General features: G+C 38.3%; 1 protein-coding gene across 10 annotated transcripts in view; it reads left to right on the top strand.

The window, feature by feature from the left end:
* TRAK1 (trafficking kinesin protein 1) overlaps positions 1-19,643 on the top strand; it is a 127,935-nt gene that overhangs the window by 7,187 nt on the left and 101,105 nt on the right. For 5 of the 10 annotated variants that reach the window (XR_003946079.2, XM_018909688.3, XM_050970712.1 and 2 more), the window contains exon 1: positions 16,682-16,828. The exons of 1 other annotated variant lie outside the window; for it this stretch is intronic. Coding sequence is in view for 8 of the 9 variants with exons in the window: in XM_018909688.3 (XP_018765233.3) it covers positions 16,743-16,828 (86 nt within the window). In the remaining variant the exon portion in view is untranslated. Of the gene's footprint in view, positions 1-16,562; positions 16,829-19,643 lie in introns of those variants that run through there. 4 more of the 10 variants (XM_050970710.1, XM_050970709.1, XM_018909687.3 and 1 more) reach the window with 2 other exon arrangements.

The raw sequence follows: 19,643 nt of genomic DNA, 5'->3' as shown, positions 1-19,643 counted from the left end.
ACAGGCAGCAATCTCAGTAGACATGTGTGCTGCACCTGCACTTTTTTTTCTACATTACTAAGGTTCAAAGTGTGCATTACTAATTCTCTTGCAAAAGAAAAATTACAGGTGGCCCAGAAGACTTTCCTTGAGGAGTGTACAACTTGCTCAAGTAATTTGAATTTGTTTTACAGAAGTTAAACACACGTCTGGCAGATGGGTTGTGCAGAATAAGATGGTGCTACTTTTGCGGTAGTTATTTTAGTAAGATAGGTGGACTGTTAAGCTGGCAGTGGGATATTGCTATGAAAAAGGTCAGTGTTCAGAATGGGAGCCTGGGATTCCACAGGCTGGGAACTGAGTACTTCCAAGACACACAGTTATCTCAGTTATTTTTGCTCCCTTATCAATGTTCAAGGTAAGGCAGTCTCAGTTTCTTGAGCCTGACTTACTAACATCCGCCCTCCAAAAGTAAACACTGCACCCATTTTGTACTATTTATTATCAGCTTTCAGAGGACATCTGCTGTATGTTGACATAAAGGAAGAAAACTGGAAGGTTTTCTCATTGATATCCCTCTGTACTGTTATACTGAATAGTAGGAAGAAGAGGAGGGAAATATGATTTTTGACTTTGAAAAAAGGACAATATTATAGATTTTTTTGTTGTTGTTGTTCATGGGGGTATTACTGTCTTTATTCATTCCATAAAATTATCTGTATTTATTTTTTAATGTATTAAATCTAGAAATGTTGTTATGTAAAGGGGAAAATCATAATCAAGTGCAATTTGAAGACAATAAACATAGAATTAACAGTTCACAGTAGTTACCTAACTAATGAAGAGCTGCTGGGGCCTGGTGGAAAAGGCAGACAGATGTCACTGCCATGTTGGATGTAGATCCTGAATACAAGAATGGATTTCTTAAATACAGTGTGCAAGATTTTATTATGATCTTATTTCATTCTTAGAGAAATATTTTGTATCTTATTCTGGCTCCCAGGTGGTTGTTGAATAGACCTCATGAGAGGAAATTTATCATAATGATAGGACCTTAAATGATACACACAGATAAGCTCTGGATGCCCTGTTCTTGCAAGTGATCAAAGCCCAGTTGGATGGGGCTTTGAGCAACCTGGTCTAGTGGAAGATATCCCCACCCATTGCAGTGGTTTGGACTAGTTGACCTTTAAGATCCCTTCCAACCCAAAATATAGCTATAACTATGAAGTGTAACTACGAATGGTTTTGGGCTTTTATCAAAAAGTACTGTGAAATGCATTATCTGATCTATGTGAATATTTACAGTAAGAACTGAAATAAATGTATTTTATTTGTTAAAGTTGATGCTCCCTTAAAAAAAATTCACATGCCTTGTCAACTCATCTTTAGACAGAGGTTTCAATTCAGTGGACAAAACTGTACTTTTAAATACTCCTTACTGTTCATCAGAGTTAATTTTTTCCTTTAAAAAATCTTGGGATTAAAGCTGACCTTTCTTCCTTTCTACCGACTAATATTGGATTACTTCTTGAATTTGTAAATCTAGCAGAGCTGCTCTTTAATAGGTATGAATACAAGAAGAACAAAGATGTTTCTTGGCTCCTCTGTTGCCAGTCAGCTTGTCAGCATCAGTTTCATATGGCTATGGGATTCATCTGGGCAACCAAACCTCATCTGTCTGTAACTGCACAGGAGGCCTTTGCTGTTAACTTTGGGTTGACTGATACTTGTGTAAGATCGGTAAATCCTGGCTCTGGGTGTTCACCTAGTGGTGTCCCTCAGCCCTGTGGTGTCATGGTTAAGCACACACACCACTTAGTGCACTGATGGTTTTAGTCCCACCAAGGATTGCTATTTTTGTGGCAGTGAAGCTTGGAAGAATGCATTGCAACACCAGCATTTGAAAACCCACACAGCTGAAGCCAACATAGGGCCTGTGAGTGGTTTGATTCCCCCATCCCCTTGGCTTAGCCTTTTCAGCCAGGTTGCATTTTTGATCACATTGATGTGGGGTGGTAGAAGCACCAATGTCTTTGTGAGGAAAAAGGAGCAAGAGGGATATATGGCTCCAGGGTAAGTGTGCTATTAGTAGGGTGGCAGTATGCTTTAAAGACAGCCTACACTAATATTAGTAGAGGTGCCTGAAGGCTGTGGCTCTGTAACCAGATTAGCTGGGCTCACAGTTTGCCATCTCTGCTGGGCGAAGTCCTGCCCTGTCCTACCAGCTGTGTGTTGTACCCCTTTGTCCACACATCTTTCGTACTGACTGTCACCCCTGGGAAATAAGCCAGGGAGGCAAATTGAAAAACACGGCTTGAAAATTTGGTTTGATTTCCTTAGTTTGAGTTTTATTGCTGGCTAGTCTTTCTTAGGGAGTTAGATGAATGGTGGAGATGGCACAAAGGTGGCACAGAAATGTGCAGGCAAGGCCAATTAGTGTTTAGTTTGCTTTAGGTGTATAATACCACACCTTATATTTTGAACCTGGGGGCATTAAGTTATAGAGGTCTCTTTAAAAATGAGAATTAATTATGTAGCTCTCCTTAAGAATGTGAGTTAATGCCATCAAAACGGAATGATTTGTTAGTTATGTGGGAGCTTTTGTTTTGTGGTTCTTTGGGGTATTTTTGTTTTGGATTTTTTTTGTTTGTTTTCTTTTTTTAATAAAAGAAAGCCAGCAACTTCATTTTAGTGCTCTTGGTTATCAGATTTGCCTGGGAAGGATTGAATACTCAGTCCTATCTCTCTTATCTATTAAATTAGCACTAATTAGTTTGTCAAGAAGGCTGAGAGGAAATTCCTAAATGCACCTAGGAGCAAGCCTATTGTTTTGATCCTATGACCAGCAGGAATAACTTGAAGATAAAACATGATATAATGTTGCAGCGGGAGAAGTGAGTAAGAGGAAATAGGAGGGGCTGCATAGTCAGGAAAATGATCAGTTTGTAACATGACTTGTTATAGCAGATGTAATACTGTTTTCTCTCCTTTGTTCCTCCGATCTCTCCCTGGAAAAGGTAAGAAAGCAGTTGTTACACTGTGGTAATAAAAGTTTTTTGTGTATGTTTTTAATTTTTTTATTTATTTAGTGAACCCTTAAACTGAACAGTCCTAAAATACCTAGTTTGAACTAGATATTGGGAGAGTAGGAACAGGGCTGTTATGGCTCTGATCTAAATCCTACAACAGATAATTAATTTCTTTTCTGAGTGGGAACCAGTGGTTCCCGATTGCCCTGATTTCTAACTGGAAGGAAAGCATTGTTTGCTTTGTGATGGAAGACCTATAATCCAGCAGTGTGCCAGCTTGGAACTGAGTATATGTGAAGCTGAAGAATAGATTTTGGTAGGAAGTGTTTAGGACATTTAGTCGTTTTATGCTGTAGTCCATTACCACCAGAGAAGTGAAAGGAGTTTGGGATCTTAGAATGTTAAGGCATTGGTTTTTCTTTAAGGGCACTGAAGACATTTGCAAGTCTCTTTTATGAATTCTTACATTTTGGCTGATCTACTTTTTCTCCCTATTTTTGTTTCTTTTTTTTTTTTTCCCATACTTTTTCTCTGGCTTTGTTTTGTATGTCAAGTGTTACAGAGTTTTCTATATCTTCTCATTTAAGAGAGCTCCAACAGGGAAATAGGCGATCAATTTTTTTTTTCTCCCTTTTCTTCAGGATTCTATTAATGGTTTGTAAAGCTCTTGGAAGTAGCAGACTTTGAGCATGAGCAAACAAGGTTAAATGGAACTCATGCATATAAATTCTTATTTAAGATTTAGTTCTTAAAAGAAAACCCAAACCCAAATAACTATTTTATAAATTTCTTTTCTAAATACCTTTGCACAAAAGATACCGAGAAGTTGTTGTGGTAGCCAGAAGAAGTTGCATCTAGCAAAATCTTCATTAAGTGCCTGCTAAAACTGCCCTAAACAAAAGCATTTCTGAAGAAATAGATGAAGCAATGTTTTGAAGAATAGATTTTAATAGAAGTTGGAAACTGGGATATTTACAAATGTAAATGCCTATCAATTGTGAGAAGCAGAATATGGCCCTGAAACTCAGGAATGATTCCTTGAGTAAAGTTCAGGTCATAAAGATGTGAATTATTGGTTTTAAATCGGTTGCTTGCTTCCTTGCTTGCTTTTTGTGTCTTGAGGGTTATCTTTGCTCTTTGAGAAATAATTGCAGGAGACAACAAAGTGAGTGTAGATCCAGCATAGTTTGGCACTTACTCTCTGTAACGCCAAACCCAGACTTGAGCCACAAGGGTTAAACAGATTGTTACTTGCTTCTTTTTGTGTGAAGATCCCTCTTATGCTGCCTGAAGTGAAAAACGTGGACAAGGAAAAAGGAATACAGTGATTGGGTGGGTGGATGTGTTTTGAGGGAGGGGGAGTAGAATTTTGAAGGTTATATTACAGTTCAAGACATGATGTCTGGTCCAAATTGGCCGGTATTTTGCTTGGAAGATTATGTTGACCTCTGAGCTTCTTGATTTTTAATTGAAAACAAAACAAAGAAACCCAAATCACTCTTACTGTATACAGGAGGGCAACCAGGCTGAGTATAGATAGGATATACAGTATCTCAGTTGTGGAGGTAAAAGAGTGGAATCCTTGACAGACAGTCTGGAATCCTTGACAGAGTCTGGAATCTCTGACCCCTCCAATGTGTCTCTGAACTACACATCTTGCATGCTGCAGTTTAGGGACCATGTCAAAATGTCAGCAGCTGCTTCCACATTTGTAGTGTTGACAAAATGACCTTCAGGTTAAGAGATCTCTGCTGACGTGAGCTGCACCCAGTGTATGTTTGTTTTACTCTATTTGGAGCTTTTGTAGTTGCATACTTCCAAATGACCACAAAGCAAATGAGAGCATGAAATAACTGTCTTTTGCACTTGCAAAAGGCTTTTCTAGTACTTAAGCACCGATGCTTCCACTTTTTTATTGTGCCCTGGGCTATAATACTTTGTGGTAAAGCACATGCAGCTTAAATGAGAAGAAGGTAGGAAAGTAGAAAATTTATTTCTTGGTGACAGTGTCTTTGTATTAGTTAACATTTGTACCTGGGTTTGCAAATGGGGGAATTTGATCGGAGGTGTTCTAAACAGGAGGGCAGATTTAGTCTCTTAACCTGTCTCAGCTCAGGGCTGATAAATGCCGCTCAGCACAGTGATGCTGCCTTGGGTCTTTTGTCCAGATTTTGCTTCCTGCATGCAGACTATGTTCAAGTTAGTACAAAGTTGCAGTAATGTGAGTGTGCTGTCTACTTCTGTTATGTCTTTTTTTTGGATACTTACTGAAGATGGGGATAGCAACTGGCATGAGATTCAGACATAGTGATACAGGTAATTATTGCATGGTGTGTGCTTCAAGGGCTTATTACTCACTGAGCTAAGTTTAGCCAAGTCACTTTCACTGGAGCCTGTGACCTCTTTATATAAAATGATAGCTGGTATGAATCAAACTGTAATTCTAATATTAAGGCTGTTTAATATAGGGGTCTGTCTCATTAACCAAGTTAAGTTGTGGCCTGGAAGGCCTCTAGTCAACTTCATAACTGTGCTGCAATCTGATGTTATTTGTGAGCTTTGTGATGAATTTATCATGTTAGAACAGCTCCACCATCCACTCCCAATTTTGGGCAGACAGTGTGCAGTATTACTGTCAGACATACTTCTAGAGAGATGGGAATCAGGCCAGGCAGGAATTATTACAGATTGTGGTAGCTGTGTCTACCAATGACTGCACTTTGCAGTTATACAATGTTTGCATTGTTTCTGTCTTTGTTCTATGACAGACTTATTTGTCTTGCACCGCAGCCTGTAGCTTCCTGAATAGAAAAATACAGGTTCTGTCAGGACAGCTGCTTAATAAAGGCACATGTTGAAATACTCAGAAGAAAAAACTGTTTTCTGGAAGAGAAAACTGTGTTATGGGAAAATTACAAATTGCTGAGGGGAAGGGCATAGCATGCAGATGGGCTAGAAAGTGTGCAGGTTATGATTCCTGGCCTTTTCCTAATCAGTAGCCTGATCTTGTGAGTAAAGCAAGTCCGAGCACACGGAAACTTTATGCAGATATAATTGTATTGGCTGAAATAGTGCAGATAGCCAGGGTCAGTCTCTTTGAAGTGTGGAAGTACTAACCCACTTATAAGGACTCCTTGTCTCTACCTGCTTTCTGTCACAGCAGACTTGTAGCTACAGCATGTTGCACTAGAAATAAAGGGGAAACAAATTTGGCCTGTAGCAAGTGAGGAAATAAAATCTGGAGAGTGCAGTAGGTATGTGCCTGCTCCAAGCCAGCAGTTACAGGCTGGCTTACACATGAGAACTTTGTTAGTTCTGCAAATTGTTTGTGCCTCTGAGAGATTATGCTTTTTTTGTGAACAGTGGCCCTTTCTGCCAAGTTGAAGGACATCATGTGTCTTATATGTGGCTACTGTATCTGTTACACAAGCGACAGCACGGCAACAGTAGACTTATTTAATGTGTCTGATGTCAAATTTATTTTTAAAAAGCAGTGTAATTCATTATGGGTGCCAGCCCAGATATTTGCTATGACCACAGTCAACACTTGCGATACAGCTGTTGCTGCCATTGCACAGTGAGCTCCCCAGTTGGAGTATAGTAGAATTGAATAGTAGAATTGAAGCAGGTTTTTCTTATTTGTAGTCAGAAGTCTACAGCATAACCATACACATACAGCCTTCTGTTGGCACTTGTGTTGTATAGTTGATGGAATTTATGGTCAAACTGATGTTTGAGGCTGTATCTTTTCTTTCTATAGATACTTTTCTGCTGCAGATTTTTGTTTCTGCATTAATGTAGTTTTTGCTGATGTTTAGACTTTGTTTGAAAAGGTGGGACAATTCACCTAGTTCCTTAAAATACACCTTTTTTCATAGTCAAGTCAGAAGTAGGAGCATAGGTGTAGTTTAATGGCTTAATTATGGTCTTGATTTAAAAATACTACCTAGAATGTGTCTTTATCTTATAGCTCTAAGAGGAATTACAGATCAGGTAGAGGGTAGTAGAAGGAGTAAAGCATATAACAGATGCATGACTGTAAGTATGTTTGTCACAGCCAAATTGTAGCTGTGCTCATCTAGTGTTTTGCCCTTTCTCAGACTTTGGTGCTTTTATATTAAACTAACAAGTATCTTGCTCTGTATTTTCTCTTTTCCTTTATTCAGTGATGTGGTACAAATTAAGAATTATTATCTGCTAAATGTCTCTTCTTTTAAGAGGCAAATATTGTTGGACAGTGTGGGAATTTACAAAATGTTGCCCTTCTCTGCTTTTGGGATTTTTCTCCTCTCCCTCATGAAAAACAGTAAAGAAAACATTTTCTGATGAGGAAATTAGTGTCACATTGGCATTTTAGAGTAGTTCGATTAAATGGGTTGTTCTTGGAATTTGGATATCAGTATTCTGTCTGTTGTTACTGTGGGTACAGCAATTTGCTAAAGTAGGCACCTCTTCATGCTTTGCCAGTGACTAAATGTGCCTTTCACGGGTCCACCTGCACACCTGATGTTAATCTGAACTCATGCCCATTGACTGCTGGAACCTACCTATGTTTTATTTATAGATGAAAGAGTAAAGGGGGCAGAGTGTGGACTGAAGGGAATGAAAGTCTCAGAAATCTTACTCCCACCAAAAATACTGCTTTCTTTATTTCCACCTTCACAGAGTTGCGTCCTTTGGGCATGGAAAATCATAGACTTTTTCCTAAAACATCTGGGTGATAAATACCTGTTGGAGCCCAATGCTGACTCTGTGTGAGTTTAAACATAGTTTCATATTCTGAGTTCTGTGCTCTTCTGTCTTCTTTTTTTCCTTTTTTGGAATATGGATTTTCTTGTCGATAAACCAGCACTTTTGAACATGTTTAAAAGCAAGCTGGTGGAAGCATTCATTTGTAAGTTAACTAATGGACAGGAATGAAGACAGTCCATGAGTTTAGTGGAAGAAAAAAAGGCAAAAATGACCTCTGTAGTATAGTTAAATGCAGTTAAGCATTTTAGGTTTCTAACCCTGGATCCCTGAGATTTGCAGTTATTTTGTTGAGGAGCTTCATTTTATGGAATACTGCTAAACTGGAGCTAAATGAAAGGAGTGTGGGGAAATCTTATGGAAACAGTGACTGTTGAACTGCTCAAAAGGTAAGGATTTCAACTTGCTTTCTGTGTTGGTTCTTTAGTGAAATGCAAATTGAGTTAAGAATGAATGAATGAATGTGTCCAGCCCTTGAGGGTTTCTATGCTTTGCCTGGATTGGGGGCTAGAGTCAGGAGTGGCCACATGAGTCTGTGCTGAGATCATTAGGCTGAGGACACCAGCTGTGCTATTATTAGGGGTTTTTACAACAACATGGCAGATGCTCTTAGGCTCTGTTCCAGCCCCTACATATGGGGCAGTGGAATACATGGAAAAAGAAATTCTGACAAATTATTTTCCCATTCAACAAACAGATTTTAAGTTTTTTTTCCCCTGGACAAGATATTTGTTAACTTGAATGTATTAAAAAGCAGTTTGAAGCATTTGGAATAAGAACAAAAAATGTGTTCATATGAGAGCAAATACAAGTGCTTTCCTTGAAAAGGAGGACTTTGAGGGTCTAGCCAGAACTCAGGTTTGGAAGTGCATTTGTTTTGCCATTTAAGTATTTGTTTTCTGTTTTCCTTATCACTGACATTTATGCAGGATCCTTGCTGGATTATTTTTGTGTAGGTATATAGTGTAGAGCTGTACCTGCAAAGATTTTGAATGATGGTGATGAGACACAAGAGAAGATGTAATGTACACAGAGCAAAGAGGTATTAATAATGAGATTAAAGTCTTTGAACAGAAGTACTGCTTATTATATTATGGTGATACAGCACATAGCATGAAGAAAAGCATGTGTTTTCTTTCTTTTTGTTGTCATAAGAGTATGTGTGTCTTGTTTTGAATGTGTAATTTATTTTCTCTCTAAAAGTCACTTAACCAGTTTAAATACTGGTTAAGTATAAATCACAAGCTGCTCTGTGGAGTTCTGATATGCTCTGTGTTGTACAAAATGCAAAAGGGAGATATCTGCCAGGAAGATGCAAGTCTGACTTAATGGCAGACCAAAAGTACATAAGGAGTTGAAGAATGCAAACTATTTATAATAGGTAACAAGTATGTCTCTGTATCTCATGTGTTACAGGTTTTTTAGCTATGGTTTTTTAGTGTTGTTGCTAAGCAGAACAACAAACGTTTAGACAATTCCCTGTACATCATCCTTTCCTTTCTGTCATCAGAGTATGTGGCATTTTTTGAGTTAAAGCAGCTGAGATGGTGCATGAGTTGCCCTGTGTTGAGCACAAAGGGAAGAAAATTCAGCACTTGAGAAGTTTATTATTTATGAATTTTTCTGTGCCCATCTCTCAGCTTCTGAACTCTATAAGGCAGCTCTCTCTTACAGAGCTTTTTAGTATGGTAAAGAGAAAAGGTCCCAAATTAAGCAATCTAACATGCAGTTCCTATTGAGGCTCTTTTGCATGCATTTTCTCTGTGCATTTTTCTTGCTGGATGTTAGAAGAACAGACCATACTCAGAAGATCTCAGTACTCAGAAGATCTCAGTACTCATCCTCTGCATTGTTTTATCTGACACCAAGGAAACAGCGTGGATGACCTAAAGTTTTTTGATTTTTTTTCATTCTTAAGACAGTGAACTGATTTTAATCAAAATGCTCTGGTGCACTTATAGGTGTATATTGCTGATAAGGGATATGTCTCTAAATCTAGTCTGCATGTGATTTCTCCTTTTGATTTTCCTATCCCCAAACTGTTAATCTTTCTACCTTCTGGTAAGGGTGCTATTTTAAACCATTGGAGAGCCAGGTAGTTCTTCAGGCTGTTTCCACAACATGTTCTAAAAGAGCTAAGTGCATCTGTGTAGTGCACTGTGGGGAGCAATGAGATGTGACCCCAGAAGTCTGTGGTGTTCAATGTGAGTGCTGTTCTACAGCTCATATCTGGTCATTTGAGAGTACTGCTCTGTGTTTGTACCCCAAGTAAGCAGGACTCTGTGTTGAAACTTGTGTGTTGATAAGTCAGGTTGATAGCAGTGAGTAATCACTTGCTATTTGAGTAAGATTGTGACAGTTCACAGAGTCACGTAGCTCCTATGAAAAGAACAGTTTCTCCTGTGTTACTGAGATTACAGTGTGGGACCCAGAGAAAATTTAAGAGGATTAGTCATGGCATGTTGCATTAAGCCTGACTGCTTAATCAGAAGGATTTTTTCCTAAAGATTATTTTGTTGGTAAAAGTGGGAAAACTGGGGTCTTGATGAGCTCCAGAGGCTTGTTTTGAGGCCTAGAGCAAGCAAAGTCTTAAAATGTGCTAACATGACTGGTTAGAACATGTTTTTCTCAGGTAAGAGGTGAACTATCCCATCTGCACGATGGGAGGAGATTGAGCTAAATATGCTTGTGGTATTAAACCTGCCTTCATAGGTGGCAGCCATTGTTTGGCCAGAATTGAGTATTTATATGGCTTCTTATTGTATCAACTACTTTCTAACTGAAAAATAATTGCTTGGATTAAAGTGGTTGAGTCTTGCACAGCCTTGCACTGAGAGTATTAAGCTTGCCTCAGCTCCCCCTTCTTCCCCCAGTTCTGAACTTTGGCAACCTGTTCACTTCCCTGTGCATGTGGTGGGAGGAGAGCAGAAGGAAGATTTGTTACAAACACATTGCAGAAATGCATTTCCCTCTTCCAAGGATGTGCTTAGAGGAAGCAGTTGTGCTTGTTAAATCTTGACTTTCAGGATGCCATGCAGCTCCAGTGATGCCATCAATGATGTTGGTTCACCTACCTCTTTTGGTAGAAAATGCTTGCATGCAATGGGTTTGAGCAGAACAATTGACAGTTATTTTAATTTCTCTGTAACTCTAGATTGCTTTAGACATATAGGTTCTCATGTGGGTGCGTATCTTTGTGGGTAGACTGAGCAAAACTCATCTTCTCACTGAATGTATGTTCTATGTCTCCTCTGTGAGAATGTACAGGAACCTACTAGTCAGTTTCACTCCTTCTACAGCCTTAATCAGTATATTGTAAATAGTGTGGGAACTACCATGTTAGGGGTGTGTGTGTAATTTGTTTTATGAAGGTTCATTTTGCTAATTGATAGGCTGATAGATTAATGCATACTCCTTGGATGTATTGAAAATGGACTGTGGATTTGTTTCTTTACTTAGTAATTTATTTTTTAAGTAGCCCTCCCTTCCACAAGCTTGATATTTCCTTTTTATTGCTATCTTACAGGACTGAGTATGCTTCTGCTTCAAGTCAGCATTAGGAAGAGAAATTTGTGTTCTAAAATGAGCAAAGTTCTGAAGAAGCAGATCTCCCACTCTCTCTCCCTTGTCCTAGTTTAAAATTAGATCTGCTGGCCTAACAGGAAGGGGCTTGCATTTCTTGCTCATTTTCCAACTGTCAAGCAGAGCATGTAGTCATGCTGAACAAAGCAGCAGCATTCCTGGATCCTTTTAATGATGTATTCAGAACTCCGGTGCCTCCTGATTTAATGAGTACAGTGAATGTATTCACAACTAACAAGAGCGTGCTCATTAAACAGCAGTAAGTTAACTGTCCTATTCTCTTGTAGCAATCCAGTTCATAATTAAATGGTGCCATATCTGAGTACAACACTGGGCTGCCAAATGGGGAGGTTAAATGTTCTGTGGATATGTGTGGTTAGAAAGGGTTGTTGGAGTATAAGTAATTTCACTTAGCTTGTCTCACTGATAAGGATACTTTTCGTGGTGGAGACTTGGTGTTTACAGCTCCCAACCAACTAAAAAATTAAAACTTAAGCAGTCATAGTGTTAATTTAAGTTGTCTTTGAGCTGGTAACTTTCAGTTCTATATTCTACTCCACTGCACTACTACTGTTTTTGTGTAAATCCGAATTGTCACAGCTATACTAACTGGATTTACTAGACTGTAACTGAGGGCAGAGTTGGACTTTTGGTTGACTTTACTGCTACACAAACTTAGTCTTAACAATTCTGGTGATTAAATGGTGACATGTGAAAAATTAGGAGATCAGTTTAGTGTTTTGGATTGGCAGATGCTGAACAAAGGTTAGGCTACGTAGAGATATGCAGGAGTTTGTTGGAATTGTCTTCACTAATGTTAAGATGAAAGTAGCAGCTCAGTTCTCACCTAACTTCTCTACCCCCTAAAGCACGCTTAATTTTTTCGTAGAATTGTGGGTGAAAATGTAAATATTGAATTCTTATGTTTGCTTTTAATCTGAGGTCTGTTCTGAAATATTTTGATTTTAATAGTTACAGCCACTTCTTAATAATGAATTTGGAGAAAGAGGAAATTTGGGCCTGAGGGAGGGACAACATATGCACACTGTCTGCTTTTCTACTGGGAACCTCCTGACACTGTCTTGGGGCCTTTTAGCATAATCGGGATGACACCAAGCCAGTTCTTGTTTCACACCAGCTGACAGTCTATTCAGTTTGTGCTGTCTGCCTTTCTTTAAACTGATTCCAGAAAAAAAGCCCCAGTCTTTGGTACCTGTTTGCCATCTGGAGAACAAGGCTCCCATGTGGATAGGGGCAGATGTACAGAATGTTTGATGCAGCCCTCTGCAGCTGCTACCTCTTACCTCAGGATGGCTGTACCTGGCTCTGATCTCTGCTCCTCAGCCAGTCCCTCCAGTTCCCTGGCATGAGCTCCTGTGAAAGTCTGTCAAATTGATGCTGAACTCTCTAATAATTCCTCTTTTACCCAAGAGCCATTTTCATTCAGATATCCTGTGTAAGCATCACTGCTTGTCTTCTCCTCTGCCCTTTCATGCTAACACTGAATGGTAAGGTTCCTTTTAAACATGAACTTCCTGCTTCATTTATGCTAGTATATGTTTTAAGACCTAGGCAAGGATTGTTTGATGTAATTCAAAGAAAGAAAATTTGCACACTCCAAAGTAAGGAAGAACCTGTTCTTTCTGTCTTTAAGAAGAATGATCCACAGTGGCTGATTCAAACTTGTTTACTTGACACATCCCATGAAGACACACTTGCAGCTATGAGTGTCTTGTGTAGTGTCTTTTCTCTGCTGGGTATCTGGAACAGGTGAATTCAGCTGGTTGACATTTTTGTGTAACTCACTGACAGGTGAGTTGGGTACTGCCATATGAATACCACACAAACTGAGGCAGGGAAGAATCTTTTGCTTTCTACTTCTGCCCACAGGGTTTTTTTTCTCTCTGTATGGTGCAGATTGCTAAAAGGCCTCTGTTTTTCTTCAGTTGTGTGTTTGGTAGAAGGGAGTGAAAATGGTGGTTGCTTTGGTTTTTGTTTTTCTGGATGCAGGACTGCCAGGACAGAAAATAAGTATTTGGGTGAAATGTTGTTTTTGTTTAAGTCTTATTTCTGAGGTTGAGTTGCTTTTAACTTACTTTGATACTAGACCACAAATGTGCATTAGATGAGGAAGAAAGTGGAGACTTCCTGTGTTCCTCAAGCCTATTTTTGCAAGGTCTTAAATCTGTCTAAATCAATTCTGAACTTCGTCTGTATTTAGCTTAAACGTTTTTATATAAATTCTGACCTTTGTATTTGTTTTACAGCTTTCTTATAGTAGCCATATAAATTATTTTATACTTTTAATATTAAGATAGTCTACAGTTCTGCCCACTTGCTCAGGGAATAATCTGCTCTTTACTGACTATATCTGGGTATCTGAAAAGCTGAGACACGTTCCAAATGTTCTAGTTCTGAGTAATAATTTGTCCTGCCTACATACAGTGTTTTCAGAGAAGCTGCAGGGGGAGGATTTCGCACTGAGCACATAGTTGCTTGTGTGGGTATGAAAGGGCAGTGTAGGGAATATCCTTCACCAGAAAAATGATCCACAGTTTTCTCCGTAAACTTTCTTGGTTCATTGTTTCAATTTAGATCTTAACACTCACTGGGCCCAATACTAGTTACTACAAAGGATGAACTTTTATTACCTTGCATTAGTAAAAAAACACTAGTTATTAACACAAGTGACTCCTTCCTCCAGTCTCTCTTGATTATTTTAAAGACAATGATGTTTTCACTCCTTACCACCAAGCTAAGATGGTAGTGAAAGTTATATTGCAAGCTATTTATATTGCAAAAATAAAATAATCTGGAAACATTGAATTGAAATACATTGTAGATAAAGGAAATCAAGATTTTTTTTTGTGCTTTGCGTATTGGCTTATTTTAAAGGTGGGGTTTTTTTTTTGGTTGGGGTGTTTTTTCCCATAGCAGATGGACTGTCAAAGAATAAATGTGCCAGACAGTAGATTAAATTACTTGAAATGACTTTGCTGTACTATCACAAAGCAGACAGTCTTGAGGATGTGCAGTGTGAGTAGATGGATGGTATAGGTCATGCAGTGCTGAACTGGTGCTACTATGTTGACACAATGTTTTATGGGTAGGCAGGAGACACCTGGTTAATGTCTTGAGGCTTTCAAGGTTCTATTGTGTCAGCAAGGTGACCTCATGAAAATCTGTGTGTAAATAGCCTTTATCTGTCTATATCTATACAAGATTTAGTTGCCAGTCAACTAGAGTTAAATTCTAATTTATCTCCCTATATATTTAACAGTGGCACAGTCTGCCAGAGGAGAAATAATTTTACTGCCAGTTCATTCTTGATTATAGTGTCAGCAAATGTTTCTGCTGCTGAAGAATACATGGGCAAGACAGATGGGACATGGTAATAAAATGGACTCTGGGAAACCTAAAAGAAAACTGTTGGTTGAAAAATTCTTAGTTATCAGAAAAACTGTTTGGCAGCTTAAAAATAATGAAAACAAAAAATAGATTTTCACAATATACTTTATTACCTCCTGTGATTTTGGGGAAACATCTCCTGAAATCCCAACTTGTACAGAAAGGGTAAGAACAGGAAATCTCTCTTAATTCTGCATGTTGCTGGAAAGAAAGAGTTTTCTCTGCAATTTCAGCCTTTAAAAGAGCATTTTATTCCCTTCCTTGACCACTGAAAGTGCTGTATTTGCATATTGCTGTAAATGTTTTGTTCTGGGTTGTCTAACTGATGGCTGAAGGTCTACTGCTGTGTATCTTTCCTTTTTTTTTTTTTCTTTTTTACATTCTTTGGGGAAAAAGGAGAAAATTTGTCTGTTTGAAAAATTTTTTATTTGTTTTTACTTTAAATCTTGTCATTTCACTATCAGGCTCAAATTTAATTTCTTTTACTGCAGGTGTTTCAGTTCATGTTTATGATGAAGTATAGAAATGCACATGGGAATAGAATTATGTTTGCAAATGTAAATCACCTCATCAAATCAACCATTCACCATATGGTGAATTTCAGTCGGTTATAATCATAGCCTGATGCTTGGAACAGCTCTGCACTTTAGTATTTTAAAACTTGGAGTCGGGACTGTTGTGAAGCAGGAAAAGGCACTGGGAATACCTGCAGCTTCACTGATCAAGTAAATGACAGTTCATGTATCCTAAAGTCTGGATGTTATCCAGTCATACAGTTATGCGCAGTTTGGAACTGAGGAATAATCACAGAATCAGAATAGTTTGGGTTAGAAGAGACTTTTAAAAGGATATTTTTTATTAGAGTTGCCAGGAGCCAAAAGCTTGATGCAGTAGGAAGCACTGTAAAGAACCATTGATGTAAGTGTGAGTCTTTTGATTAACTTTTAAAATTCTATTTAGTTAGACATGACCTCTAATCAGCAAAATCAGATGAGAAATGCTTAAAGTTGTGTTATTTGTTCTTATGTCTGAAGAAGCATCTGGTTTTGAATACTTTTTTCACAAAGGGAGTTGCATTTCATATCTACAAAGATTCAAAAGTTTATCCTTGGTGCAGGCTTGCCCCTGGAAGACAATGTTTACACATGCTTTGTTTTGGCACTATGTTTTCAGTTGGATCAGTCCACAAAAAAAACTGGATGCTTGGAGAAGAGGTGGCTGCAATGCCAAACTTGTCCTTAATGTGAAGGAATAGGAGGCTGGCTCAGAAGAACTGTTGTGGCTTGTTTTGGAGGAGAAGTTAAGAAAGGAAATTGCTCACAGTTTTCTTGAGGAATGATAAAATATTTCCAAATTCTTAGAAGCCTGTTAAAGGGACAGGTAATACCCTACACAAAAATGCCATTTTGAGAAGGGCAGAGTTTGTGACTGGCTCTACCTTGAAGGGAGTTTAATTTGTTGGAGTACATGTGTGATTGTCAGATGAGCTCATAGCTCTGTTCTCTCATGAGTGTTTCAACATATGCACCAGAAAGCCTTCGTCTTTTGAGATGTATGCAGTTTTAAAGTATGGCTTTATTTTGTTCTGTAGATAAATCTTCCTACTTTTGTGAAGACTCTGGAAACACTCTGCAGTGTTTTCCTGATGTTTAGAAGGAAAAGATTTGCTACCATCTGTTCTCTCGGAGGATTTTTGTGTATGGTTGTCTATACAGCTTTGTTCTCAGAAATTTTGGACGTGGTTACAAATGAAGATATTGTAATATGCATTTAAAAGATCAAGGTTTTAATGCAGCAGACTGAGAAGAGGAGTAGGCTAACCCTGTTTGATTGAGTCTGGTAGTTTGTGTAACTGCTCTGCCAAGAGAGGGTGAGGAAACTTGTGCGTGAGCCAAAGTTACAATTGCATTCAAATGACCTTACGGCGTCAAGAAGTGTTCATGTGCAGGAAACACAGATAGAAGCAATGCTTAAAGCAAGCCTGCTGGCCAAATGGTGAGATTCTGGTGGGGAAAAGGAGACACAAGAAAGGAAGAGTGCTATGCAGATGGTCAGGAGCAGAAGGATTTGAAAACCAGGTACAGCAGGGGCTGTTTCGGAGCTGTAATCCCCCAGTACTGTTTGTTGCTCTTAGAGGTGAGCTTTGACTGTACTGTGTATGTAGTGTGTATGCAGAGGCATTGCTGGCCATGCTTTAAATTAACTCAGACGAAAGAAACATGGCAAACGCTGCTTTAGTACTTTTCATTTTCCCTTACTCAGCAGTTTAGCTGAATGCTGTTTTCTGGCTATTGCACTGCATAACACTGCCTGGCGTCTTTCTGAAATACTGCTGAGCTGAGCTGCTCTTCCGTTCCCAGATGCAGCTTTAGACTGGTGGGGCAGGAGTACAGACTTATGCTTTGGTGCTCAAAAGTAGGTTAGTCATGGTGTACTCTGCTTCAGTGGGTCAAGGATCACTGTTTGCTGTGGTTGCCTCCCTCCCTGCCTCCACATCTAATGTTAGTAAACTGGCATGTTATTTACCACCATGAGATTTTTTTTTTGAGAATAAACCAGAAGAAATCTGAGCTAATATTTTAAGGTTACAGATAAAACTGCTTTGGGCATCAGGTCTCTTAAGCTGTGGTATTATTGTTAAATATGTGCTATGCTGGAAGCAGACAGATTGGTGCAAGAGGAATTGCTTGCACACTTTTTCAAGCTTTCAGTTGCAAAGAAATTGCAGTTGTTTGAGGTACTCATGTTGTCCTATATCTGTAGGACAATTAATTTGTCACCAATTTCTGTTGGCACTCCTGGTGTTAATATTTATATACTATGTGTATTAATCTTTGTGTATGCTGATAGGTAATTTAGTAGCTCTTAGCCCATTTATTGAAGCATGCCATTAGTGATACCTGTCTAATTGATATCCTCGACTTCATTCTGTTAAAATGAAAATTCTTACAATATAAGGAGCTTAGACATGAGTGTTTCCTTTGAAATATGAGGACATGGACTATACGACTTATTTTCTGGGTGTGATTTGAGTTTGCTTTTCTTACCTGTATTTAAATTCAAAACCAGAACTTTAAAACAGAAAATAAAAATAAACCAGTTCAAAATTATTTGTGAATTATGAGCAATATGAATTGTTTTCTTTGTAGAATTTTTTTAAGAACAGTTTTTCTTTTTAAATCAAATGTCTCTGGATTATTAGATTGCTGTTGGAGAGTTACATTCTTGTATTCTGGTGACTGGAAGTCACAAAAGCTCTTTAGATTCCCTCCACCCCCCCTCCCACTTGATCTTCATTGCAATAATCAAAGAGGAGCAACTTTTTATAATTTGCTAGTTCTTTTTGCTACTGCACAACTTGGCTCTGTCTGGACTCCATGAAAAGAATGAATATGCTTGGTGGATTTGTAAAAAAACCTTGCAACTGCTTCTAATCAAGTTTAACTTCATTTTTTACATGTTCTTTGTTACAAAACCCATTTCAACTTCCAAAGTAGTTTAAAGGGCCTTTCTGTCCTTGGGAGTTTTTGAACTTTGGAACAATGCCCATAATAGCTGTTCCTTGCTCTGTGATTGATTGACTTGAAGGAAGCTGACATTTCTTAATGAAAAGCTTTGCATTTTAAAGCTTTATAAAAATACTTTGGATGTGTAATACCTAAAATCTTTAACACATTCAAAAATCTCAGTGCTACAATTGTTTTCAGACTACTGTAGGAAAGTAAAGATAGGAAACAAGATGTTTTTGTAGAGTTTTTAGCATCTCTGACATGACATTGCAAAGTACAGGAATGTAATTGTAGTTGGGCAGAGATGGAGCTCATATCAGACAGAAAAAATACCCTTATTATTGGTTCTTTTAAATCCCCCTTCCATCCCCCCTGGCTCAGGTAGGTTTATATTGCAACAGATTTGCACTTAAATTCTAGTAGAAGCCCATGTCCTTAGGGAGTAGACTAAAAAAAACCGGAAGTGTTCACGAGTGAAATACATCTGATGGGTTCTTGTTCATTTCTGTATGGCTCACTTTTTTTTCCCCTTCTGTAAATTCACATTTCACTTTCTGATAAAGAACATACAGGCACAGTGAATACAATGATTTTTTTCTCCCTATTTACTTAACTTACCTGCATTTGTTTTTTCTTTAAGATAAGTCTACTTCCAGTAAGGCGCTTGCATTCATCAGAGAGGCTCAGGATACGTCCCCACTGTTTTTTGTTTATCTCTGAAATCCAGAGGAGCAGCTGCCTTGCGCAGGTGTTGAGCAATTTTCAGTTTGTAGAGAGAAAGTCTTTTTGAAGGAACATTTTAAAAGAAATACTTTAAACAGACTTACTTCTTCTCAAACCCTAAACCCCTTCCCACACCCCCTTTTAGGTATCCCAGCTGTTGCTGTTAAATGTATGAAATGTAATGTTCAGTGTATGTGATATGAAATGGAGTGCAATCAGAAGAAATGTTTCTTTCTGTTAACTGTGTACTAGGACGGAAAGATGAACACAGATGAAATTTATGTCAAAGGTGCTATAAAAAACAGGAGGTCTTGTCCACCAAGCAGTTTGGTTCTACACATGTGAAGGGAGCTTGGATGAAAGCAAATGGTAGGTCTATACTAAAACTTGCACAGACTAGCAAGGAAATAGAATAACTTAATGTTAAAACAGAACTGAAAGTAGAGGGACTGATGTATAATACATTTACTAGCTTTCCTAACTAGGACAATTCAAATATGAAGTTAGAGACTAAGGATGTATGACCTTTTAGAGCAGTACAGTTTGCCTTCAAGTCACCATGAGGCTGTTAGAAGAATTACTTGGAAAACCTGAGGATTAGAAGTGCTAGGAGTGTATATCACCTTTTGGGTTCCATGTTGCTATATTTTTAAGTACTGAA

The sequence above is a fragment of the Serinus canaria genome, chromosome 2 (genome assembly GCF_022539315.1).
Source record: "Serinus canaria isolate serCan28SL12 chromosome 2, serCan2020, whole genome shotgun sequence".
Lineage (NCBI taxonomy): Eukaryota > Metazoa > Chordata > Aves > Passeriformes > Fringillidae > Serinus > Serinus canaria.
Note: the sequence above shows the minus strand (reverse complement) of the source record. Positions and strands in the feature narration are given on the sequence as shown.